The sequence below is a fragment of the Mus caroli genome, unplaced genomic scaffold (genome assembly GCF_978045245.1).
Source record: "Mus caroli unplaced genomic scaffold, Mus_caroli_1 scaffold_17, whole genome shotgun sequence".
Classification (NCBI taxonomy): Eukaryota; Metazoa; Chordata; class Mammalia; order Rodentia; family Muridae; genus Mus; species Mus caroli.
The window spans coordinates 42,586,496-42,610,197 of NW_028227272.1; the positions used below are offsets into that span (position 1 = coordinate 42,586,496).

At 41.5% G+C, this 23,702-nt stretch overlaps 1 protein-coding gene across 1 annotated transcript in view; it reads right to left on the reverse strand.

The window, feature by feature from the left end:
* Positions 1–959: 959 nt before the first annotated feature.
* CUNH3orf52 (chromosome unknown C3orf52 homolog) overlaps positions 960–23,702 on the reverse strand; it is a 33,609-nt gene continuing 10,866 nt past the window's right edge. The window contains exons 3-6 of the mRNA XM_021185631.2: positions 14,566–14,693; positions 6,999–7,069; positions 3,400–3,581; positions 960–2,337 (exon numbers count right to left, since the gene is read on the reverse strand). Coding sequence (XP_021041290.1) covers positions 2,333–2,337; positions 3,400–3,581; positions 6,999–7,069; positions 14,566–14,693 — 386 coding nt within the window. The 3' untranslated portion in view covers positions 960–2,332. The remainder of the gene's footprint in view (positions 2,338–3,399; positions 3,582–6,998; positions 7,070–14,565; positions 14,694–23,702) is intronic.

Genomic DNA, 23,702 nt, shown 5'->3' on the forward strand with positions numbered 1-23,702 from the left:
TGTTCTACCCAGAGCCGAATGACTTCAGAAAGCAACAGGGCTTCGTCCTAAACCCTTCAATTATTTCACAGATATTTGTTGAAAGCTTAGGATGAACCGGGTGTTATTCCTGTCATCAAGATGTGTGGTGACCACAAAACTTATCTTCTAGAACAAAACAGTGTATATGTGCATAATATTGTTTCTCCAAACATCTCAGTATGCTTCATGTTAACCATAACATATTGCACCCAGAATTCATACCTTGGAAGTTCTTCTCTGTGACCCAGTGGTCAAAATCAAAACTAAGGTACTTACATGTTAGTGTTTCCCTAAAGAGAAGGGAACAAACCAAGCCCGTACCCAGATTCGAACAGACCCACCCTTCCAGCCCCACCCAAGGGCAATTTCATGGGAGATAGGTTTACTTTGATTCATGGTCTCATTCCATCATGAAACAAAAAGCACAGTGGACTTACAGCAGCGAGAACACAGCAGTAAAGTCCACATTATGGAAAGCAGAGACTGAAGCTTGGACCAACCTGACTGGGCCATAACCTTCGACTGATTTCCTCTGGCAGTCTCCTTATGCCAGCGAGCCCCACCCACTAAAGGTTATACAGCCTCCCAGGACAGTACCACTAACTGTGAAACAAATGTTTAACGCATAAGGCTATGGGGGACATTGCAGATTGAGAGTGTAACACTCTGTGCCTAAAAAGCACTGCAGAGAAAGAGGCTAGGAATAGGCTCCTCCCAGAAATGAGAGGAGGGCACAGTCAACCCCAGCTCAACCTGGTCCAACCTGGCTTCATCTTCCTCACACATGCGCACAATCGCTTCTATCCCCCAACTAACTGCACTGTCTTAATGAGGTAAGACCCAAGAGGCAGACGAGAAAACAACCCAGTTGCAAAAATAATTTATTGTAAATGTTTGTAGACCGTTATATATTAAAATTCCTTGTTACTTAAAAAAAAAATAGTAAAGGCGCACGAGAGTTCGCAGTTAACATGTAAAAATAAAATTAAATAAGGAAGAAGAAAAATCTACCTGTTTCTGGAATTTAAGGAACTAACCTGAAAGTGAAATCAATAAGTTACAATGCAGCAATTATCATTGTGCTATATTACTATAGTATATAGTAGTTAAATAAGAAAGCAAGTTCACATTGTTCAGAACCCTATTATTGACACATATTCATACACAGCTGCCTGCCATAATGACCTGTATCCATGCCTCACCTATCTGAGGTATCAGACTAGGGAATTTCTCATTATACAACCATGAGACTAACTCTCCCAGAAAATTTCCAGGAAGGCAATTTCCCCAACAAAACAAATATTCTGTTGTCTTATGACAGGCAATCTATATCCATAGGTGACTGATACAGTCACTAGCTTCCTTCTATCCCTCCAAGGGACTTGCATACTGTTTTGGACAGTTTCAAAAGGACAGAAATTCTCTGCTTAGCGATCATCTGCAGGAAGACACGCAAACATCTCAAGAAATTGAGTCCTACAGGAATCCTGGTGATACCAGGTAACACAAAGCTGGTGTGTGGTATCAGTAGCAGAAATTTAAGTAGTCTTAATGATCCTTTGATGACTTCAATAATAATAATTAATAATAATAATAACCCACATGAGTGGCAATCTTAAAAGATGGCACCCTGGCAAAACTCAGAAACATGTGTTTGTTTGTTTGTTTGTTTGTTTGTTTAAAAAAAGATAGTCATCTCAGCAACAATGCAAAGATGAGAAACAATTAAGACACATCAATCATCTTTCTATATATAATACTCCACGATATGCCTGACTGAGCTCAACTGTCAGGTATAGGTGGTAGAGTTAGGCGAAGACCTACACTCCTTAGGTCTTGGAGTCGACTTCCTTTTCCTCTTGCCCTGGCTCAGGGGTCCATCAGATGTAATTGTGACTGGGGAGAGGGCTTCAGTAAACAACTGGTCCATCTCCCTCCTCCCCTTGGCTACCCTGATGCAGCTTGGACTCACCCCATCAGCTGGAGTTAACAGAACCTGCCTAAAACAAAGCCAGATGCTTATCTCTGCAACACAGGAAAGGCACGCATGTGCTAGTAGAAGCAGCCAGTGCGTCAAAGGCAATGGGAATCTCCTGTGGGATCTTAGATTCACCCCAGACCTCTAGCTCCTGAACCCAGCGGGGACAGCTCTCAATCTGCTGTTCTGTGATGGACCCAGCCTTCACATCTGGGTAGAATCAGTGGAAGAACTGTCTCCTCCTTCCGGTCACTGCTAGATTCCCTTCTGAATTGTTTTCCGTCTGAGACTCAGCAGAGCACTGCTTTCAGACGCAGACCATCCCCCATCACTTCATTCTAAAAAGAAAACAAAGGCAAATCAAAGTCACTGTGTGCTTAGTTTGATCCAAACTAGAGTCACCTGGGCAAAGAATCTCGATGAGGGATTGCCTAGGTCAGATTGGCCTGTAGATGTGACAGTGGGGGGCTGCTGATTGCCTTAGTTGATATGAGAAGACTCAGTCTGAAAGTGGGCAGGAACATTCCCGAGCCTGGAGCTCTGGACTGTGTCAGAGTAGAAAGAATGGCTGAGCATGAAGCCCGGAAGCATTTCTTTCCCTTTGGCTCTTGACTGTGGTTATGACGTGACTAGAAACTTCAAGTTCCTGTATCCCTGGGTTCCCTGCAGGAACAAAATGGAACCTGAAATTGTGTTTTTATCACAGCAGCAGAAATGAAACTAGGCTGGTCACTAATTTTCAAAAGCCAAAGAAATTACTCTGGACATTTGTATTTACATACGGTGTCATAGAGTCTGAGTAAATAATCTTAGACCAAATTGGAAACGTCATCAATTCTGAATAGAAAATTTTCACTCTCTGTATGCATGCACAAATACACACACACACACATATTTGTGTGTGTGTGTGTGTGTGTATGCTGAATACTCTTCAAAAGTCAAATAATGTTTATTGGATGCTCACTTATTGTGGTGTGATTCATGATAAACATGTTGATGTAGCCTCTTGGATGATGAGGGCATTTTAACATTTGGCCCCTCTTTATAATCTACCTGTGACAATAACTGTCAAGTGTTAGCCCCTCAAACCACCATCAGTGCGCCAGGAGAAACTGGTGAGGGATATGGTGGGAGGTGGTTGGCTTGGGTGGAGGTGTTCATATAGATCCTGGCAGACATTCTGCTGTTCTGCAGTGAGGTTCTTTGGGACGGTGGTCTTTTTTATTTTTCCATAGTGTTTTCTCACTGCTCCGTCTGCATACAGGATGTGAACTCCAGAGCAAGAGATCGGTTTGTGCAAGAGTGAAGAGTTACTTGACTTGACACAATACAAGACACCAACACTGCCATACCAAGTTGTCCATCATTACAGGACCCGCTTCTTGGCTTTCCCTACTTACCATAGAGCAAGAGAGATTCTGGGTCAAGCCCGAGACTCTCACAGGTAGATATGTTCTTATCGTGGAAGCTCTGTCGCATGATGCCAAGCACCAACTCTTCACTCATCATATATTTCATAAAGTCATCATCTTCAGATGGAACTCCAAACTGCAAGTGATAGGTTACCGTGGCATTTTCAACACTGAAAACCAAACCATTAAGACATCAGACAGACATTATAACGAAGAAGCAGAAACATATCGAGACTCAGACACCAATCTCAGCATTAATATTTCTTTGGCTCCACATCTTCCTGGAACCAGCTTCAGAGGACACACTAGCCCGGGAGAATGCACTGCCCTCGAGCCCTCCTCCTGTGGCCATCACACAACCACTGCCATCTGCTCACACTTTAGGGGACTGCAGAGAGTGGCTTTGGAAGGGAGGGACACAATTCAACTATTATAAAGAAAGACTGAGCGTTGGCATAGCACCCATCTGATATTAGCTTTCCTGCTGTGTGGCGAGCCCAGAAGCCCCTCCTCCATCCCTGTCTTCACGCTTTCAATGCTGCCACTACATGTACACATTGGGGATACTTAATGAGTTCTTTTAAAAATGTTTATTTATTTATTATTTCATAGGTTCTCACACACACACTTTGATCCTAGCCTCCCCCAAGTTTAACCACTTAACCTATAAAATTATGATGGTCTGGCAACCTTATCAACTCCCTACCTCTTGATCTCCCAGAGAATGGCCTGTGCATTGCAATGAATCATACCGCCTGTGTTTGGGGAGATACTCCTTCATGTACACTTCCAGAGCTCCCGACGGCACAATAATCATTTTTAAAAAATCTCTTAGTAATGAGATCTCAGGAATTTTCATCCCTGAGGAGGCTCTAACCCTTTCATCTTTCAGTACACACTTTTCTAAATTTTTTACAGTGAAGATAATTATAGGTCTGTCCTAAATTAGTAGCTTAAGTGGCTTCCTCAACATTTAATCTTTCACAAGTAACATTTAATTCTTCTATTGCTTTGGTCAAGATGGCCCAGATTAGGCTCAGCAATAATAAAGAACAAATTAACAGGAGGGCACATCAGAGAGATTCTTTTAGAGAGAGATTTATAGATGCTTTGGTCTCTCCAGAGTTAATCAGGCCACTGCGATGCCAAGGATAGGCAAAGAGCTCCCTCTGGAGGTCAGATGTCACATAGGTCAATGACTGTACATTTTATAGTACAGGTTTGCAAACTCTCCCATATAGCAAAGAATTGTGCCAAGCCCTATGAACCAAATAAATTACAGTGTAAATTGAGACTCTGCCCAGACCCAGTTACCATGGTGCCATTAAAGGCAGTGTTAAAAGCCCATTTTCAAACTTCAATCCAGCTAGCCTAGTTTGCAGGTATCATTAATTAACCCTTAGCACAGTGATTTGTCACTCAGGAGGATGGACAGGCACAAGCGGGCAGGCAGCAATTCTGCATACCACTGCTAAGGATCTGGACTAACTGATGAAACAGGTCTTGAGTGGATGTTCAGAAGATCAAGCTGAAAGCTAAGTGAGAATATCAAGGTGTCTGACCCAGTCTGAGTGCACTGTCCCTGTCTCTCTTGCCTCTACCACCCCTGTCTCCCCTGGTAGATTTATAAAGGTAGCCATTTGAAGGAGGTATTTTTTCTGTGGACTTTCCCACAGCAGCGCACCCCTGGAGTAGATCTAGCCACTGACACAGCAAGAGGTACTTTCTGGTGCTAGTGAGCCCGTTATGGACCTCTCTGTAGACACAAATGCATGCGCTGAGCATAAGAATATTTTTTTTTACATGTGCAAGGACATCATTTTAGATGTGATGGTTTTGAAAATTCTAAATAAACATTAAAAACGTGGGGGCTTGGCAGTAGAGGCTCAGTTGGTAGATTATTTGCCTAGCAGGCTTGAAACCCTGGATTCAAGAAAACCTTACACAATGGCACAAGCCTTTAAGCCCAGCATGTGCAGGCAGGAGGACCAGAATTCAAGGTCAACCGTGATTACATGAGTTCGAGCTATATGAGACTGACTGCCCCCTACACACACACACACACACACACACACACACACACACACACACACACTGACAGTTCTTTATCTGAAGTACTAAAGTTCTTGGTTTTTTTTTTATTATTTAGAAAATATATTTTAAAAATCTCTCTCTATCTCATGTGTGTGAATGAGAGAGAGAGAGAGAGAGAGAGAGAGAGAGAGAGAGAGAGAGTTGGGTTGCTAGATTCCCTGGGCTGGAGTCAAATAAGAGTTTGTGAGCTGCTAAACATGGGTCCTGGGAACGGAACACAGGTCGCCTGGAAGAACAGGAAGTGTTCTCAATAGCAGAGCAGTCTTATCAGCCTCCCACCCCACAAATAACTTTTTAAAAAATTCTCTAATACTAATCCTTGGCCTAATTTCTAGACCTGTTTTACTTAGTCTTTTTGTGGGTTTTCCCTGTGTCTACTCCCACCTATTGAATGCTAAGTTCAGATCCTTTATATCCATAGCAAGGGCAGATTCTTGGAAAGACCCAGGATGCTCATAGTGGCTCCACTACAGCTCTACTATAGTCTTCAAGCAGAAAAACGTGTCACAGGGATAGACCAAAGTATGTGAGATCCAACTATCCAATGTTCCCGTTCCTACACCCATATTTGTGCCAGTGACTTATGATTAAAGACAGTAGGGTCCCCATTGGGCAGCAAGAGACATCTGAAGAAGGAAGACAACATCAAACTTCATGTCCTTTCTAGTCCTATCTCATCAAGTTACCACTGATGCTACCTGCTCCTCTCTCGGATCTACTGGTATTATGATTTAAGTGGGAGAATCCCAACATATGATGTTAACTTTGATCACTACCTCCCAGTGACACCCTTGGAACAACTGACAATAATGCTTTCTCATATAAATCTTATTTCCAGTAATCTCAGTAATAAAAAGAATCATTTATTAAATTATTCCTTATACTCCTTTACACAGACACACGCACAAATGTGTGTATCTTTTGACTGGTTCAAACTATTAAATTTCTTGAAATTAAAAAAAAAACTGTAATGTATACATGCATGGGCACTGAATATAGTAAACATATGCACAGGCAAAAAATTAAGGCAAGCAGAGTTGTTAATTTTGTAGGAGTGAGTGTCATTCATCATTGGTGGTAGCACTATAGAAAGGAGACAGAAGAGACAGGTGCGTTTTTATCTTCTTAATGTTGTATGAGGCCAGTATACCCCTGAGTCATCGCTGCAACACATAACTCATGTCCCTGCTAGTACACTACTCTCTGAGATTTGTGTTTATTTTTGCCCTGAATTGATTTCTGTGTCTATTGTTAAACAGAAATGTTTCTCTTAGATGGACATGCTTTTCCTCTCTGTGGGTGACCATAATTGAATCACATAATTAGTCCCCGATTTCCTTCTTTCTGCTTTTCCGAGCTAAGATGTTGCCCTCCACCATTGCAGTATGACACTGTGGTTTTTACTCCCAAGTCTTCTCCTGCTGCAAAGCTCAGGGAGATCATTGGGGGGTGAATGGAGAGAAGTTGGGTAGGTGAAAGATCCGAGCCCTTACCTGAAATCCAAGATATCAGCAGAAGTGAAAAAACGACTCAGAGCTGGGGACTGTTTATACATGTCCGTGAGCTAAACACACAACAAGAAAAGAACACACATGTCACTGAGGATCATCTTACATAGCACCAACAGAAACAAATGGATTCAGGACAAAGGAGAATTCACTCTGGCTAGGAATTCACTGGTTTGGGGTTCTGGACTAAGAGGGGAAAAGTGTAAGCTGACCACAAATCAAAGCTCAACTCAACACTCAAGTGAGATCTAAATGGTCTAACTAGCTGAGTCTCCCTGACAGCCAGGCAGCCACGCACGTGTCTGTAATCCCAGCATTCCCAAAGCTGAAGAAATGGGTAAGTTCAAGGTAAGACTGGCTTGGTTTTTTGTTTGTTTGTTCGTTTGTTTTTGTTTGTTTAGTTGGTTTGTTTTTTATAATGAGTTCTAGGCCAACCAATGCAACATAGTTAGACTCTGTCCAAAAAAAAAAAAAAAAAAGTTAAAATGAACTCATTGATAAGGCCCAAGTGACTTACTGGGAATTCTCAACTTGACTTATAAGTTGAGCATACACTTGGTATCCTTAGTGGTGCTATGGTCAGCGATGCTCAGCAGGAACTCATAGAAGCACCATTAACTGCTAGGGCAGGGGATGAAATGGGGAGGGATCCCTTCAGCATAAGCCACTCAGTACCAGGACATCACTGGCCCTGGGCTTCTTTCTCTCTTCTTCAGAATGTCCTTGTTAGGGGAATATCTATCCTGACTGTCAGGTCTATCACTCCCCGGGACAAAGGAACAAATGATGAAGTTGCCAAGATATGGAGATTTTTCAGCAAAATTGCATTCTAAAAACATGATGATGCCCATGGTTCTCCCACCTAGGCTTTACGCCTTCACATTTTGCTGTGCAGTAACTTCACAGTCTGCAATGCAGTTCCTAGTAAACCGATTCATAGATTGAAATGATCAAAAATATACAAATGATGAAGTAAGGGTAGGTAGAGGATACACAACCAAAGAGGCCTATGAGATTGGGCAAATGAATCTTTAAGAGGGAGGGGATGGAGAGGCTAATAGATCACTGGTCATGTGAAAATGGAGGGGGGCATTCTGGGGGCAGAAGAGTACATCAAGGATTGTGGCTAGGAGACAGGAGAGGAGCTGGCAGTGTGAATTGACAAAACTGTGTATGTGAGAATACTAAGGAAACCTGTTAACATTGTATGCTAATTTAAAACGGTAGAAATTCATTTACTACATCTAATATATTAAACATTGTCACTTGGCTCAAAACACTTTCTTTCATTAGCCTACAGTTAGGCAGATCCACCTAGCATAAAGCCCGTTTTATAACAAGGTGATAAACTCATGAAATTTGTGTATATATTGTCCTCAAAGCCAAAACATGAAAACACCACCAAAAGTGGTCTATAAGTTAAAAATTGAGAACATTATTCCTCCATTCCTCGGTACTAGCCATCACCTGACATTGCTACATATCCTTTCTTCACTTATATTTAAAAATTATTCTTTTCTTATAGAATCATAAAGACATGGTGTTTATGTTTTTATGCAAATAAAATGTGTTATATTCTATACAACCTTTTAAGAGCTGTTTTTTTTTTTTTCCTCATCAGAAATGGTCTCACTATCTTGCTCAGGTTGGTTTCAAACTCCAGTATCTTCCTGCTCCTGAGTAGCTAATATCACAGATATGTGCCATTGTCCCCAAATTGAGGAGAGATTAAAGGAAAGGCCATTGAGTGACCTGTCCAACCTGGAATGCATCCCATGGGCAGGCACCAAACCCTGACACTAAGCATGGCTGTCCTCTGAGAGGCTCTACCAGCAGCTGACTGAGATAGAAGGCAGATACTTACAGCCAACCATTGGACTGAGTTCAGGGACACCTATGGAAGAGCTAGGGTAGGGATTGAAGGATGGCAACCCCATAGAAAGAGCAATGGTGTCAAATAACCTGGAGCTCCTAGAGACTAAGCCACCAACCAAAGAGCATACATGGGCTGGTCTGTGGCTCCAGGTACATATGTAGTATAGGGCTGCCCTATCTGGTCTCAGTGGGAGAGGATATGCCTAATTCTGAAGAGACTTGATGCTCCAGGAAAGGGGGATGCCAAGGGCAGGGTTGTAGGGAAGGGGTGGATGGTGAGTGGAGGGGCACCCTCTCAAAGACAACGGAGATGGGATAAAGAACTCTGGGAGGGGGTACTGGGCGGAGGACAACATTTGGAATGTAAATGAATAAAGAAATGCTTTTAAAAGACTTGCTTTTATACTGAAAATTACTTTCAAGATTTATGCATAAGATACATCTCAGGGTCCTAAAGTCCAGGTCCTACACAGAATGCAATAAATCATTATACTAGCTCATCCATTTCCTCACTGATGGGGACTTCCTTCCATGCTGTCTTTATCATAAACTATGCTAATACAATAGCTATCCTCAACCACCTCTGTGCACCTTTTTGGTTGTTTGAAAATCTCTCTGAGATACATATTGAGAAATGGAATTGCTTGTCCAAAGGCAGGTGCATCTTTGTCTCAACTCGTTCTTGCTGAACGTTCTTCATTTTCCTCTCCTCTCTGCAATCAGACCTGTTCCATTTGCCCTAGTCCTACTAGACTTAAAAACTTTTCTCCATCTCACTGATATAATATCACATCTCATACTGCATGTATTGCCCTTTTTATTATAGGTGGAGCACCTTTCCATGTGTTAAAGATATGTGTGTGGGGCTGGTGAGATGGCTCAGTGGGTAAGAGCACCCGACTGCTCTTCCGAAGGTCCAGAGTTCAAATCCCAGCAACCACATGGTGGCTCACAACCATCCGTAATGAGATCTGACTCCCTCTTCTGGTGTGTCTGAAGACAGCTACAGTGTACTTACATATAATAAATAAATAAATCTTTAAAAAAAAAAAGATATGTGTGTGTAGTACCCATGTCCTTGGTGCCTATGGAGACAGAAGACATAGAATTCCCTGGAACTGGAATGTCAGGCATTGAGGGCTGACATGTGAACCCTGGGAGCCATAACTATAACAACAAAGCCATCTCTCAGCTTCCTTTTCCAGGATTTAATTAGTCCTCCCATCAAGTTTCAGAGATACAAATCATAACTATTTTGTACTAGGAAACATATGGCTGAACAAATTTACACTGCATTCCTTCTGTGCTTTCAATGGAAAGCTAAAAACCTTGTTCTCTAACATAATAGTTCTAGGACATATCAGGACTAGGCTGGGATCTGGTACCACTCTCAGTGTGGGCACAGCTCTGGGATTAGAATAAAGTCACAGCTATACCGAAAGCAAAATCAGACCCACTCTTGCCCAACCTGCAAATTCAACCCTGACACTGTTCTGGACCTTTCACTGTACCAGTAGTGACCTTGTAATGAGTTAGCCACTTCCAAGTATATCAAGAAAGTTTGGTGAGTCATGCTTTATTCAGTAGCAAGCACTGAAACATATAAAATCCAGCAGGGCCCTATCAGGGTGCACACCTTGTCACCTACCTAATCTCAAAGAGGCTGCACAACCAAACACACTCCTGCCTAACTCAGCAGAAAGTCAACGGCACTCAGTGTTTGTAATAACTCTGATCTTAAGAACAGAACCTTTGTAAGACACAACAGGCATTTTGTCACTCCTTTTCTACAGATGAAGGATGAGTATTTCAAGAAGTTAAAAACTTGCTGGTTTCTTGATATATAGCTGGTAAATTCTAAAGGCCAAATTCAGTTTTAGGTGCGATAGACATCAAGCCCGGATCCTTTCCATTTTACCTCACTACTCAGAGAAGTTAAAGCAATGGCAGAGCACATCTAAATTATCATGAATGAAAAAGGCACAATGTGATAGGAACTTTGGAAGAAAAGGGAGTCATCCTAGTTCTTTGAGCTCTGGTATGAAGAAAGTGGATGATGGATAGAAGTGGAGAAATTCAGGTTCTAAAATGGTACTTTTACTGCTCAGCATGAAGCGAAGGTGAGGGAGGATGCAGGATGCTACAAAGGATGTTTGTTCAAGCACTAAAATTATTGCTAATAAATAAAAAACATATGCCTCTGGTAAATCATGCCTATTGTTTTTTGTAAAAATTTATGTGTTTATTTACTTTTGTGCATGTGCATGTGTGTGCATGTACATGTATGTGCATGTACATATGTGTGTGCACCTATATGTGCATGTATGTAGAGGCCAGAAGTTGTCTTTCTCTGTTGCTGTCCACCTTACTTTTTGAGCTAGTCTTTCTTCTTGAATCCAGAGATCATGAAATAGCTAGACTAGGTGGCTAGCAAGCTCTAGGGATCTGCCAGTCCCTCTCCGCTCCCCACAACTCTCTCACCACCAATAGAATTATAGATTCAGCATGGGTGCCTTACATGGGTTCTAGGAATCCAAACCCAGTTCCTCATGTTTCCATAGCCATCTCCCCAACACCTATCACAATTTCAAACCTAGTATTTGTCCCTGTTCCTCCCTACATTCACCCTAGGGCCGACCACTCTGTTTGCACATAGCAGACTAGGGAAAATGTCAAAGTTAAAATTGGAAAAAGAAGATAGAAGGTATGACTGTGCACATTCTAAAGGTCTTCTCGGAGTTGTATTTATAGTGACATTCCCTAAAAGATCTCTGAATAACTTCAGAGTTAGGGCAGTTGTTGAAGAATAACTTCAACAACTGCCCTAGTGCAAACTTTCAAAATAGCACTAGTGATCTCTTCTATAGAGATTGCATTCTCCACTTGAATTTCAACTCATTCCTCAGATGCTAAATTGACCGAAATACTGCCTACTAAATAATCAAGGGAGAATCACTGCTCTGGCTGACACTTCTCAGTGCACACATAGATATATTGATATTACAAAGACTCAGTTCAATGAACAAAAAGACTTCTTGGGTGAGACAAGAAGACTCCTCTATCTCAGTTCTTTGATCTACTTGATTTTGCATTGGGTTCATAGGAATCCTGGTTACAGAGCATTTTCCAAGCTCGAGACACTGTCCACTTGACGGTTGTAATAGTGATCTTTGTTGTGAACAGTATCCTCTCAAAAGCATTGTTGTTGTGGCATTTTTGTGTCTTTGTTTGAGGTCTGGTTTGGTTTGGGGATGGGATGGTTTGATTTTGAAGACAGAGTTTCACTCTGTAGACTAGGCTGGCCTGCAAATTCACTCTGTAACCCAACTTGCAATCTTCATGTCTCGGCTTCATAAGTGCTGGAATTCCATACATTAGCTATTACCCCTACCTCCTCAAAAGCTAAATGCTTAACAATCTGGTGAACATCAAGTGTTCCATCCTTGGCTAGAATGACTATGTGCTTATGAGGGCACCAGGAGCAAGGAATAATGGGTTGAGAGCAGAATCACAGGGTGGCCATAATTGAGGGTAGTAGCCCTGCTGCACTGTGTTTTGGTCACACATTTACCTGTGTGGAAGTCCAAAGACAAGATGAAAGTTGCTAAATAAAAATGATTGGGGAATATCTTGAGATGTGGCTTAGTGGTTAGGAGCATGCACTGGTCCTATAGAGAAGCCAGGTTCCCAGAGCCCATACTAGGTGACTCACAACCCACCTCTCTCCAGTTCCTGTGGACCTGACACATTATGGCCTCCATGGACACTTGCATACATATGATGCATATAAATTCACACAGTCCTACATACATACTCATAAATAAAATATTTTAATCATTTAAATATTTACAGGATTTCACTGATGTTGCTACACTCCTGTACTCCAAGTTAAACATCAAAACAAGGTCAAAATAGCTCAAGCTTTCATATGTCACTGGGCTGAAATTAGGATGCGTATCCAACTGTCTGGTAAGTCACATTTGAAGTGACAGTCAGATTTCCCAATAGGCCAGTTTCAATTTGCTTGATAATGAAGTTTGCCCAAATCTTTATCTTCACTTATAAAAACCAATAACTGGAAATAATCTATGCTTAACAAATCAGCTACTTTCTGTCACCCAGTCTCCCTGTCCCGACATTACAAGGAAAGACATTTTGAAAGTCCTACCCATTCTCTTTTGAGTACTCCTTTCTTCAAACCCTTCTAGTTCTATAAAGTCAATTTACTTACTCAGACTACCAGAGATTTATTCTTTATATGGAATCCTGTACACATTTCTAGAACTGGAAATAAAGTCATCACTGCATGGTGCGTGACTGGAACCAGCACCGATGAGGTTAAAACTGGAGGATGGGGGCTTTGATGACAGCATGGGCTACATAGTGAGACCCTGTCTCAGAATATTCCTAGGTGTGACAAGAACTCTTTGATAAGCTGGTCAAGATTGACTCACAAAACCTTCAGTCTGTCTGCAGAGCTTCTACCTTGCAGAAGACTCTTCTCCATTTCTCATCCCACAAACCATGCACCGACTCTTCCAACCAGGAGGTTGGAGTTACACACTTCTTCACCACGTTCCAATCACCAAGTTCCTCCAAGTAAAGTTGCCTCTGAAGTCTCAACTCTTCCTTATGACCCCCGTGGCTGCCCCAATTTAAACTGCCTTTACTTCTCAGATGCACTGCTGCCTCGAAACTATTCTCTTCAAGTACTGTGCAGTACCACACAGAGAGAAGAAACTGAAAATCTAACCATGTAAGTCTACAAGTGAAAACCTTTACATAGTCTACTAAAAAGTGGGGGAAATTTCCATGACTTTCCTATTCTCCTAATCAATTTAACCCTAGAGAGTCCTCAACACAGCACACTCAGATTGAGTATGCCATTGCACAGACCACTGAAATATAAATATCTCCTATTGTCCCATCTCTCTGTCCCACTTTACAAGGACAGTATGTATATCCTCTGACATTACCAGCCCTTATTTTATAGCTATCCTGAGGACCAGCTCCTTCATCTACTACCACCCCCAATTCACATAATTTAGATGTACCTCCTTTGTAACTGCATGAGCTGGGAAGGCAGGGACAGCAGGATCCCGGGGACACACTGGTCAGCCAACCTAACCAAACAGGTTGTTTCCTGGGACCCAGTGAAAAATTCTGTTTCAAAAAAAATAACATGGAGAGCAATTGAAGAAAACACTTGAAATCAACCTCTGGCCTCGAGATGTGCACACATGTGCATGTGCACATACAAATGACATGTACACATATGTACACATAGAAACAATCCCAACAACCCTGTATGGAACTCAGTAATGGGGCATACTACACTGTTTATAACTATTTGGTTGCTTCCCCTGCTTGATTATGAGCCCATAAGCAAGGACTATGTGGCCCTGGCACTTGGAATCATTAAATCTTCAAGGAATACAGATTGGGTAAAATATAGGAGCAGCATATGTGAAGGAACCCTGGCTTCTGAGATACCCATAGCTGGAGGTTACAACCCACTTGCTGGCTTTGCACCACAGAAGACCCACTTCTAAGCACCTTCTGCAGCTAACATTCAGACAAACAAAGCAGCTTACTCTAGAGCTCTTTGCCAACTCTTCTAACAAAACTCATAATCCAGTGTTAAGACCTCAGCAAACAATCCGTAAGACATAATCACCCTTTCAGTGAGCAAGCGATGCAGGTCCTCTTCATTAGCACACTCCTCTGGAATCTTGAGCATGATGAAGAATGTTTTGTTTGATGATAATTCGAGTATTTCATTTTCATCTTCGTCGATATACGTCACTGAACAGATTGAGGGTGTAAAAATAATGGTGAGTGCATGCATTGAATAATGAATTTAATAAAGCCAGATGTGGCAGTACACACCTGTGATCCCAAAGCACAGAGGCAAGGGAACCACTTCAGATTCCAGGCCAGCTTGCTCTACATAGCAAGCTTCCAAACATCCATGACTTCATAGTGAGACCGGTTCTCAAAATATACAAAGCAAACAAAGGTATTCATGCCGTTGGCTTCTATAACTAAACATAACTATCAGTGCTCGTGGACGCTAAAAGCTTGGCACAGTCATTAACTACAAGCAGAAATACTTTCTTTGCTTAACCAAACAGAATGAAAGAGAGTCACTTGTTTTTACTGCGATAAAAGTTTTGTTGGTTTTAGGTTAGAAGAGTCTCAGACACCACTGGATATAGACGAGGGGATGAACCACGAGGAAAGAATGGAAAGAACATGAACTGTTCTTGCTACACTGAATCTGAAAGTTTAACTAGGTTCCCTGGTATTGGAAGAGTTGCTTGAAACCAGCATGGACTCATATGAGGAGTGATTTGTCAGCAGCTTCACTGCAGTTCAGCACTGTCAGAGACCATGAAGGGAAAGTGGTACCATGGACAAGAATGGAGGCGAGACTAGAAACTCAAGATATGAGTCCATGTCTCCAAGTGGTTCAAGAGACAGGGCATGGGCATGAAGTCATCACTCCAGCCTGTGTTCCACAGGGGAGGGATGTTGACATACTCTGAAGGGAAACCTAACCTTCACTTGGAGCCCCAGGGCCCCAAGCCTGCAGAGCAACTCATAGGACAAGGAGCTCTGTGTTGCTTGTGTTCTAATGACAGAGCTAATTGATTTTTTTTAAAGAGTTAGAGCTGGAGGAAAGAAGGAAAACCACATGAAGCCTGGAGCCAGGACGGAGAAACTGGCACTGACATGCTTCTACCAGGTCTCCTGGCTCCACTCCAACCTCACAGGCACACGGGGGGTCACCTCATCTGCCCTGTGAAAAGCGTGGGCTGGGAAACAAGGTGTTCTCAGGCTTCCCCCTCAAATTCTGTGTCTCATACGTCACCAGCTCTGCCTCTTACTGGACTTTGAAAGGTCATCTTGGTGTGAAGTCAGTGTTTGTGATAGAAATGCAGATAAAAGGCAGGGCTTCTCTGTCTCAAAAAAAATCTAGGTGGAGAACAATGGATGTCAGCCTGTGGCCTCCACATGTGCATGCACACACACATAGATACACACACACACACACACACACACACTCCACTGAACATGTTCAACAGTCTTACCCAGATGTTAACCCTGTGGACTACAATAATAATCAGTATAGTAAAATATGCCCATGGATACAATAGATGCAGGAATGCCACGGGTGTAACCAACTGCCCTCTGATTAGATTTAAGGCCCACTGAGTTTCTTCCCTGGAAAAAACTCATACCTACTGTTGTAAATTCTGGCCTAGAGTCCGTGATGGAGGGACTTATAGGCCACAGGAGTAAATACCCTACTATTATTCGATGAAATAGACATCAGAGCAAACTGCTTCTAAATCCTTATCTTTACATTTGTAGATTAGTAGTGTTCTCAAACGTCATCACCAGAGAGGTTCCCTTATGCAATGGATGGTGGTGAAGATAGACATTCAAAGGTAGCCAAAATGCAAAGAATATGTCTCAGTGGTTGCTCAGCCATGACTGGGCATCTACACATACCCCATCACCAAAGCTCAGAGACAACTGTGGAAGAAGGATTGAAAAGTTCTTAAGGCAGAGCAGTGGTGGTGCACGCCTTTAATCCCAGCACTTGGGAGGCAGAGGCAGGCAGATTTCTGAATTCGAAGCCAGCCTGGTCTCTCTCTCTCTCACTCTCTCTCTCCTTTCTCAACAGGAAAACGGATTCGTGTGGGAGAGGGCCTGGCTCGAGCAGAACTATTTTTATTCCTGACCACCATTTTACAGAACTTTAACTTGAAATCTCCAGTTGATCTGAAAGACCTTGATACTACTCCAGTTGCCGATGTATTTGCTTCTGTGCCACCCAAGTTCCAGATATGCTTCATTCCCCTCTAAATGGATTTCCCCCTAAAGCCCTTTCCTTGAGGGTATAGTTTACCTCTTCTGCCAGGCATGTCTCTTTGACCCTATCCCAGAGTTCTGGAATCCCATATATATTCCTACACAAACTGATCTATGTCCTTCTTTATTCATAAGACAAAATAGTAATAAACTAAAATAATGTCCCAAGATGTTTCTTCAACATAATACATACAAAGAAAGCATGACATCTCTGGCAGTCTATCTCTTAAAGATACAGGAAATGCCTATCTTCTATTTGAGGCAATTTTTAGGGTTACTGCAAAGCAAGTCTGCAATTCCCTATGCTGTGCAATGGTTTATGGACTTCAGCACTGTTAGTTCTTATCTGATGATGAATTACTAACATATTATTATTTTAAAACTGAGAAATGTGACAGTTTTAAAGCACTGTGTGTTTTAAATAAAAGTATTATAATTCTGAAAAAAAAAAAAAAACAGGTCAGCCAGGGCTACACAGAGAAACCCTATCTCAAAAACAAAACAAAACAAAAAACAAAAAAAAAAAAGAAAGAATGAAAGAAAGAAAGAAAGAGAAAGAAAAGAAAAAGGAAAAGGAAAAGAAAAAGAAAAAGAAAAAGAAGAAGAAAAAGAAGAAGAAAAAGAAAAAGAAAGAGAATAGTTTGTAAGATCTCGAAATCAGGAAGACAAGAATGAAGCCTGCTCAACTGGATAGGTCAGCCGCCCTCATGAACTCACAGCAGCTGTGGTTGTCTGCACAAGACCTGCACAAGGTCAAGCTGATCAACATTCTAACCTAGAGGAAGGAGGGGCTCCTGAGCCTCCACCCTCCAGGAGCTACAGGAAGTTAATGGCTTCTAGGGAAGGAAGAGACAGTTTGTAAGGTTTAGTCCTGGTAGGTCAACTATGCTTTAGATGGTCTCACACCTAGGAGTTTATGGTCAGCACAAATTAGACCTCATAGATTATTCAAACAAACAGAAAATGAAAACACAAGGACTTGACATTGGGAAGGAGTGGGGGATGGGAATGGATGGGACAGGAGTAAGGGGAAAAATGGGGGCTAATATGATCAAAATATATTGTGTGAAATTGATAGAAATATTAAAGTTAAAATTTAAAAAAAAAAATCACTAACTTCTGACAGACACTTCTGCTTACTAACCCACCCAAAAAAGAAATGTCTTTTTCTGGCTTCAGTAATCATAGTAATTAGTTGTGCTTACTTTGAACTTTAAATAATGGAACCATACTGGAAATAAACAAAACCAAAACAATACAAAAAAAAAAAAAAGCCCAGCATGATAGTATGTACTGCTAATTTCAGTTCTGGAAGGGGACAGGCATTTGTAGCTCTGTGGTGGAAGACTTACCTAGCATATATGACTCCACATTCTCTAGTGCACTTGAGTGTATACGCATGTATGTATATTAGTTATAGAGTTCTGTAGACTCAGAGTGTACAAGGTAACACACAGAGATGACAGCTATAAATAGGACCAAAGGAGGGTAAAGGTTAGACTTCACAATCAGATAACTGCTATTCACCGTGGTACAACAAAACTGGAGTCAATAGACACAGAGATTTAGAAATATTCAGAGTAAGATCCCAACGCAAAGCTACCTCTACACTCTCCAGTAAACAAGAGAAAGAAAACAATACCTCCGTGACATGGCAAATCCCATGGAGGGTTGTTTTGAAGGAGAGATGCAGGAACTACACTTAGAACTTTTGGATGCTTAGGATATTTTGTAGGAAACACAAGTAAGACTTGAGTCTTGGGAAGGTCGAAAAACTCCAAAGATCTAATAAAAAGACTGTCGGGCAAAAATATGATGTAACTTTCAGAAAGTGGGTCAAGGGACTAGCAATTAAGCTCCTACCCTGAAGGATCTTTTTCAGTTTCAGCTGTTCATGCTATCTACCAAGGACTTCCCGATGAGTCACCCTAACCAGGAAGTATCTCCCTGTGAAAGGAGTCTGCCAGGTTCATGTGACGTCAAAAGACAGAGGTTTCACCCTCTACTGAAAACGTGAGTAGTCCACTCAATATTGTATCACGTAGAAAGTCTCTGCTCAGTCATGTCACAGCATTTCTTCCTGCAGAAGACTGTAAACTAAGAAGTAGGCAGGTCTGCTGCAGTGCTGGGGAAGGCCATATGGGGGCTCCCGAGTGCTCTAACTTTACACCTGTTTTTCAAGAGGCATTTCCAGGATTCCAGAGCAAAAAGAAACAGGTGAAAGTGCTTAAAGGTCTCTCCAAATTATCTACAAAGAAAGTGACTCTGCAGGAAGGAGGAAAGCACTCTCATCCTCCCCTGTGGTGTGATGGTTTTAATGAAAATGGCCCCCCATAGGCTCATATATTTGCATGTTTAGTGCCTAGCCAATGAACTATTTGGAAAGAATAGGGGGCATAGCTTTTTGGAGTGGGAATAGCCTAGTTGGAGGGGGTATGTCAATTGGGGGTGAGATTTGAAGTTTCAAAATCATTGCCAGGCCCTCTTTGTCTGTTTCTCTCTGTATCTGTCTCTGTCTCTGTCTCTCTCCCTCTCTCTCTATGGTATGTGTGTGTATGGTATATATACCCTTATATACCATACCACACACATTCATATACATATATGATCCTCACATCAAAAATTTTACAGTTCTTCCAGGAGAAGGAAACTAAATTGTCCATTAATACAATTCTCCACAGAGCTGGAACAAATCCAGTTCTCCAAAGGAAACAAGCTTCACTGGACTCTGCCCATAAATTGACAATTAAAGAAAATATCAATGTTAGCTGAGTCTGGTGAACTGGTGACCTCTTATTCCTATTGTGTACACAGTCCATGTACCATATGTGAGGCTGAGTAGTGACTCTGAATCAGTCATCACTTCAGTGCACACCAGAGCAGAGGAGGAGATAAGTCCACCCCAAATGTTAGACAATAACAAGTGTTCAGTTGTTAGAGGACAGAGAACAACAATAAGATCAGCCACCTTGCATTAAATCACCAAATACAGGAGTGTCTTTTTTTTTCTTTTTCTTTTTTTAATTTTTAATATTTTTATTACATATTTTCCTCAATTACATTTCCAATGCTATCCCAAAAGTCCCCCATAGCGCCCCCCACTTCCCTACCCACCCTTTCCCATTCTTTTGGCCCTGGCATTCCCCTATATTGGGGCATATAAAGTTTGCAAGTCCAATGGGCCTCTCTTTCCAGTGATGGCCGACTAGGCCATCTTTCCATACATATGCAGCTAGAGACAAGAGCTCCGGGGTACTGGTTAGTTCATCATGTTGTTCCAACTATAGGGTTGCAGATCCCTTTAGCTCCTTGGGTACTTTCTCTAGCTTCTCCATTGGGAGCCCTGTGATACATCCAATAGCTGACTGTGAGCATCCACTCCTGTGTTTGCTAGGCCCCTGCATAGTCTCACAAGAAACAGCTATATTTGGGTCCTTTCAGCAAAATCTTGCTAGTGTATGCAACGATGTCAGCGTTTAGAAGCTAATTATGGGATGGATCCCTGGATACGGCAGTCTCTAGATGGTCCATCCTTTCATCACAGCTCCAAACTTTGTCTCTGTAACTCCTTCCATGGGTGTTTTGTTCCCAATTCTAAGAAGGGGCACAGTGTCCACATTTTGGTCTTCATTCTTCTTGAGTTTCATGCATTTAGCAAATTGTATCTTATATCTTGGGTATCCTAAGTTTTGGGCTAATATCCACTTATCAGTGAATACATATTGTGTGAGTTCCTTTGTAATTGTGTTACCTCACTCAAGATGATGCCTTCCAGGTCCATCCATTTGGCTAGGAATTTCATAAATTCATTCTTTTTAATAGCTGAGTAGTACTCCATTGTGTAAATGTACCATAATTTCTGTATCCATTCCTCTGTTGAGGGACATCTGGGTTCTTTCCAGCTTCTGGCTATTATAAATAGGGCTGCTATGAACATAGTGGAGCATGTGTCCTTCATACCGGTTGGGACATCTTCTGGATATATGCCCAGGAGAGGTATTGCTGGATCCTCCAGTAGTACTATGTCCAATTTTCTGAGGAACCACCAAACTGATTTCCAGAGTGGTTGTACAAGCTTGCAATCCCACCAACAATGGAGGGGTGTTCCTCTTTCTCCACATCCTCGCCAGCGTCTGCTGTCACCTGAATTTTTGATCTTAGCCATTCTGACTGGTGTGAGGTAGAATCTCAGGGTTGTTTTGATTTGCATTTCCCTGATGATTAAGGATGTTGAACATTTTTTCAGGTGCTTCTCTGCCATTCGGTATTCTTCAGGTGAGAATTCTTTGTTCAGTTCTGAGCCCCATTTTTTAATGGGGTTATTTGACTTTCTGGAGTCCACCTTCTTGATTTCTTTATATATATTGGATATTAGTCCCTTATCTGATTTAGGATAGGTAAAGATACTTTCCCAATCTGTTGGTGGTTTTTTTGTCTTATTGATGGTGTCTTTTGCCTTGCAGAAGCTTTGCAGTTTCATGAGGTCCCACTTGTCAATTCTTGATCTTACAGCACAAGCCATTGCTGTTCTATTCAAGAATTTTTCCCCTGTGCCCATATCTTCAAGGCTTTTCCCCACTTTCTCCTCTATAAGTTTCAGTGTCTCTGGTTTTATGTGAAGTTCCTTGATCCACTTAGACTTGACCTTAGTACAAGGAGATAGGAACGGACCGATTCGCATTCTTCTACATGTTAACAACCAGTTGTGCCAGCACCATTTGTTGAAAATGCTGTCTTTCTTCCACTGGATGTTTTTAGCTCCCTTGTCGAAGATCAAGTGACCGTAGGTGTGTGGGTTCATTTCTGGGTCTTCAATTCTATTCCATTGGTCTATTTGTCTGTCACTATACCAGTACCACGCAGTTTTTATCACAATTGCACTGTAGTAAAGATTTAGGTCCGGCATGGTGATTCCACCAGAGGTTCTTTTATCCTTGAGAAGAGTTTTTGCTATCCTAGGTTTTTTGTTATTCCAGATGAATTTGCAGATTGCACTTTCTAATTCGTTGAAGAATTGATTTGGAATTTTGATGGGGATTGCATTGAATCTGTAGATTGCTTTTGGCAAGATAGTCATTTTTACAATGTTGATCCTGCCAATCCATGAGCATGGGAGATCTTTCCATCTTCTGAGATCTTCTATAATTTCTTTGTTCAGAGACTTGAAGTTTTTATTATACAGATCTTTCACTTCCTTAGTTAGAGTCACACCAGGATATTTTATATTATTTGTGACTATTGAGAAGGGTGTTGTTTCCCTAATTTCTTTCTCAGCCTGTTTATTCTTTGTGTAGAGAAAGGCCATTGATTTGTTTGAGTTAATTTTATATCCAGCTACTTCACCGAAGCTGTTTATCAGGTTTAGGAGTTCTCTGGTGGAATTTTTAGGGTGACTTATATATACTATCATATCATCTGCAAAAAGTGATATTTTGACTTCATCTTTTCCAATTTGTATCCCTTTGATCTCCTTTTGTTGTCGAATTGCTCTGGCTAGAACTTCAAGTACAATGTTGAATAGGTATGGAGAAAGTGGTCAGCCTTGTCTAGTCCCTGATTTTAGAGGGATTGCTTCAAGCTTCTCACCATTTACTTTGATGTTGGCTACTGGTTTGCTGTAGATTGCTTTTATCATGTTTAGGTATGGGCCTTGAATTCCTGATCTTTCCAAGACTTTTATCATGAATGGGTGTTGGATCTTGTCAAATGCTTTTTCCGCATCTAATGAGATGACCATGTGGTTTTTGTCTTTGAGTTTGTTTATATACTGGATTACGTTGATGGATTTCCGTATATTGAACCACCCTGCATCCCTGGGATGAAACCTACTTGGTCAGGATGCATGATTGTTTTGATGTGTTCTTGGATTCGGTTAGCAAGAACTTTATTGAGGATTTTTGCATCAATATTCATAAGGGATATTCGTCTGAAGTTTTCTATCTTTGTTGGGTCTTTTTATGGTTTAGGTATCAGAGTAATTGTGGCTTCATAGAATGAGTTGGGTAGAGTACCTTCTGTTTCTATTTTGTGGAATAGTTTGTGAAGAATTGGGATTAGATCTTCTTTGAAGGTCTGATAGAACTCTGCACTAAACCCATCTGGTCCTGGGCTTTTTTTGGTTGGGAGACTATTAATGACTGCTTCGATTTCTTTGGGGGATATAGGGCTGTTTAGATCATTAACCTGATCTTGATTCAACTTTGGTACCTGGTATCTGTCTAGGAACTTCTCCATTTCATCCAGGTTCTCCAGTTTTGTTGAGTATAGCCTTTGGTAGAAGGATCTGATGGTGTTTTGGATGTCTTCAGGATCTGTTGTTATGTCTCCTTTTTCATTTCTGATTTTGTTAATTAGGATGCTTTCCCTGTGCCCTCTAGTGAGTCTGGCTAAGGGTTTATCTATCTTGTTGATTTTCTCAAAGAACCAGCTCCTTGATTGGTTGATTCTTTGAATAGTTCTTCTTGTTTCCACTTGGTTGATTTCGCCCCTGAGTTTGATTATTTCCTGCCGTCTACTCCTCTTGGGTGAATTTGCTTCCTTTTGTTCTAGTGCTTTTAGGTGTGTTGTCAAGCTGCTAATGTGTGCTCTCTCTAGTTTCTTTTTGGAGGTACTCAGAGCTATGAGTTTTCCTCTTAGAAATGCTTTCATTGTGTCCCATAAGTTTGGGTATGTTGTGGCTTCATTTTCATTGAACTCTAAAAAGTCCTTAATTTCTTTCTTTATTCCTTCCTTGACCAAGGTATCATTGAGAAGAGTGTTGTTCAGTTTCCACGTGAATGTTGGCTTTCTATTATTTATTTTGTTATTGAAGATCAGCCTTAGTCCATGGTGATCTGATAGGATGCAGGGGACAATTTCAATATTTTTGTATCTGTTGAGGCCTGTTTTGTGACCAATTATGTGGTCAATTTTGGAGAAGGTACCATGAGGTGC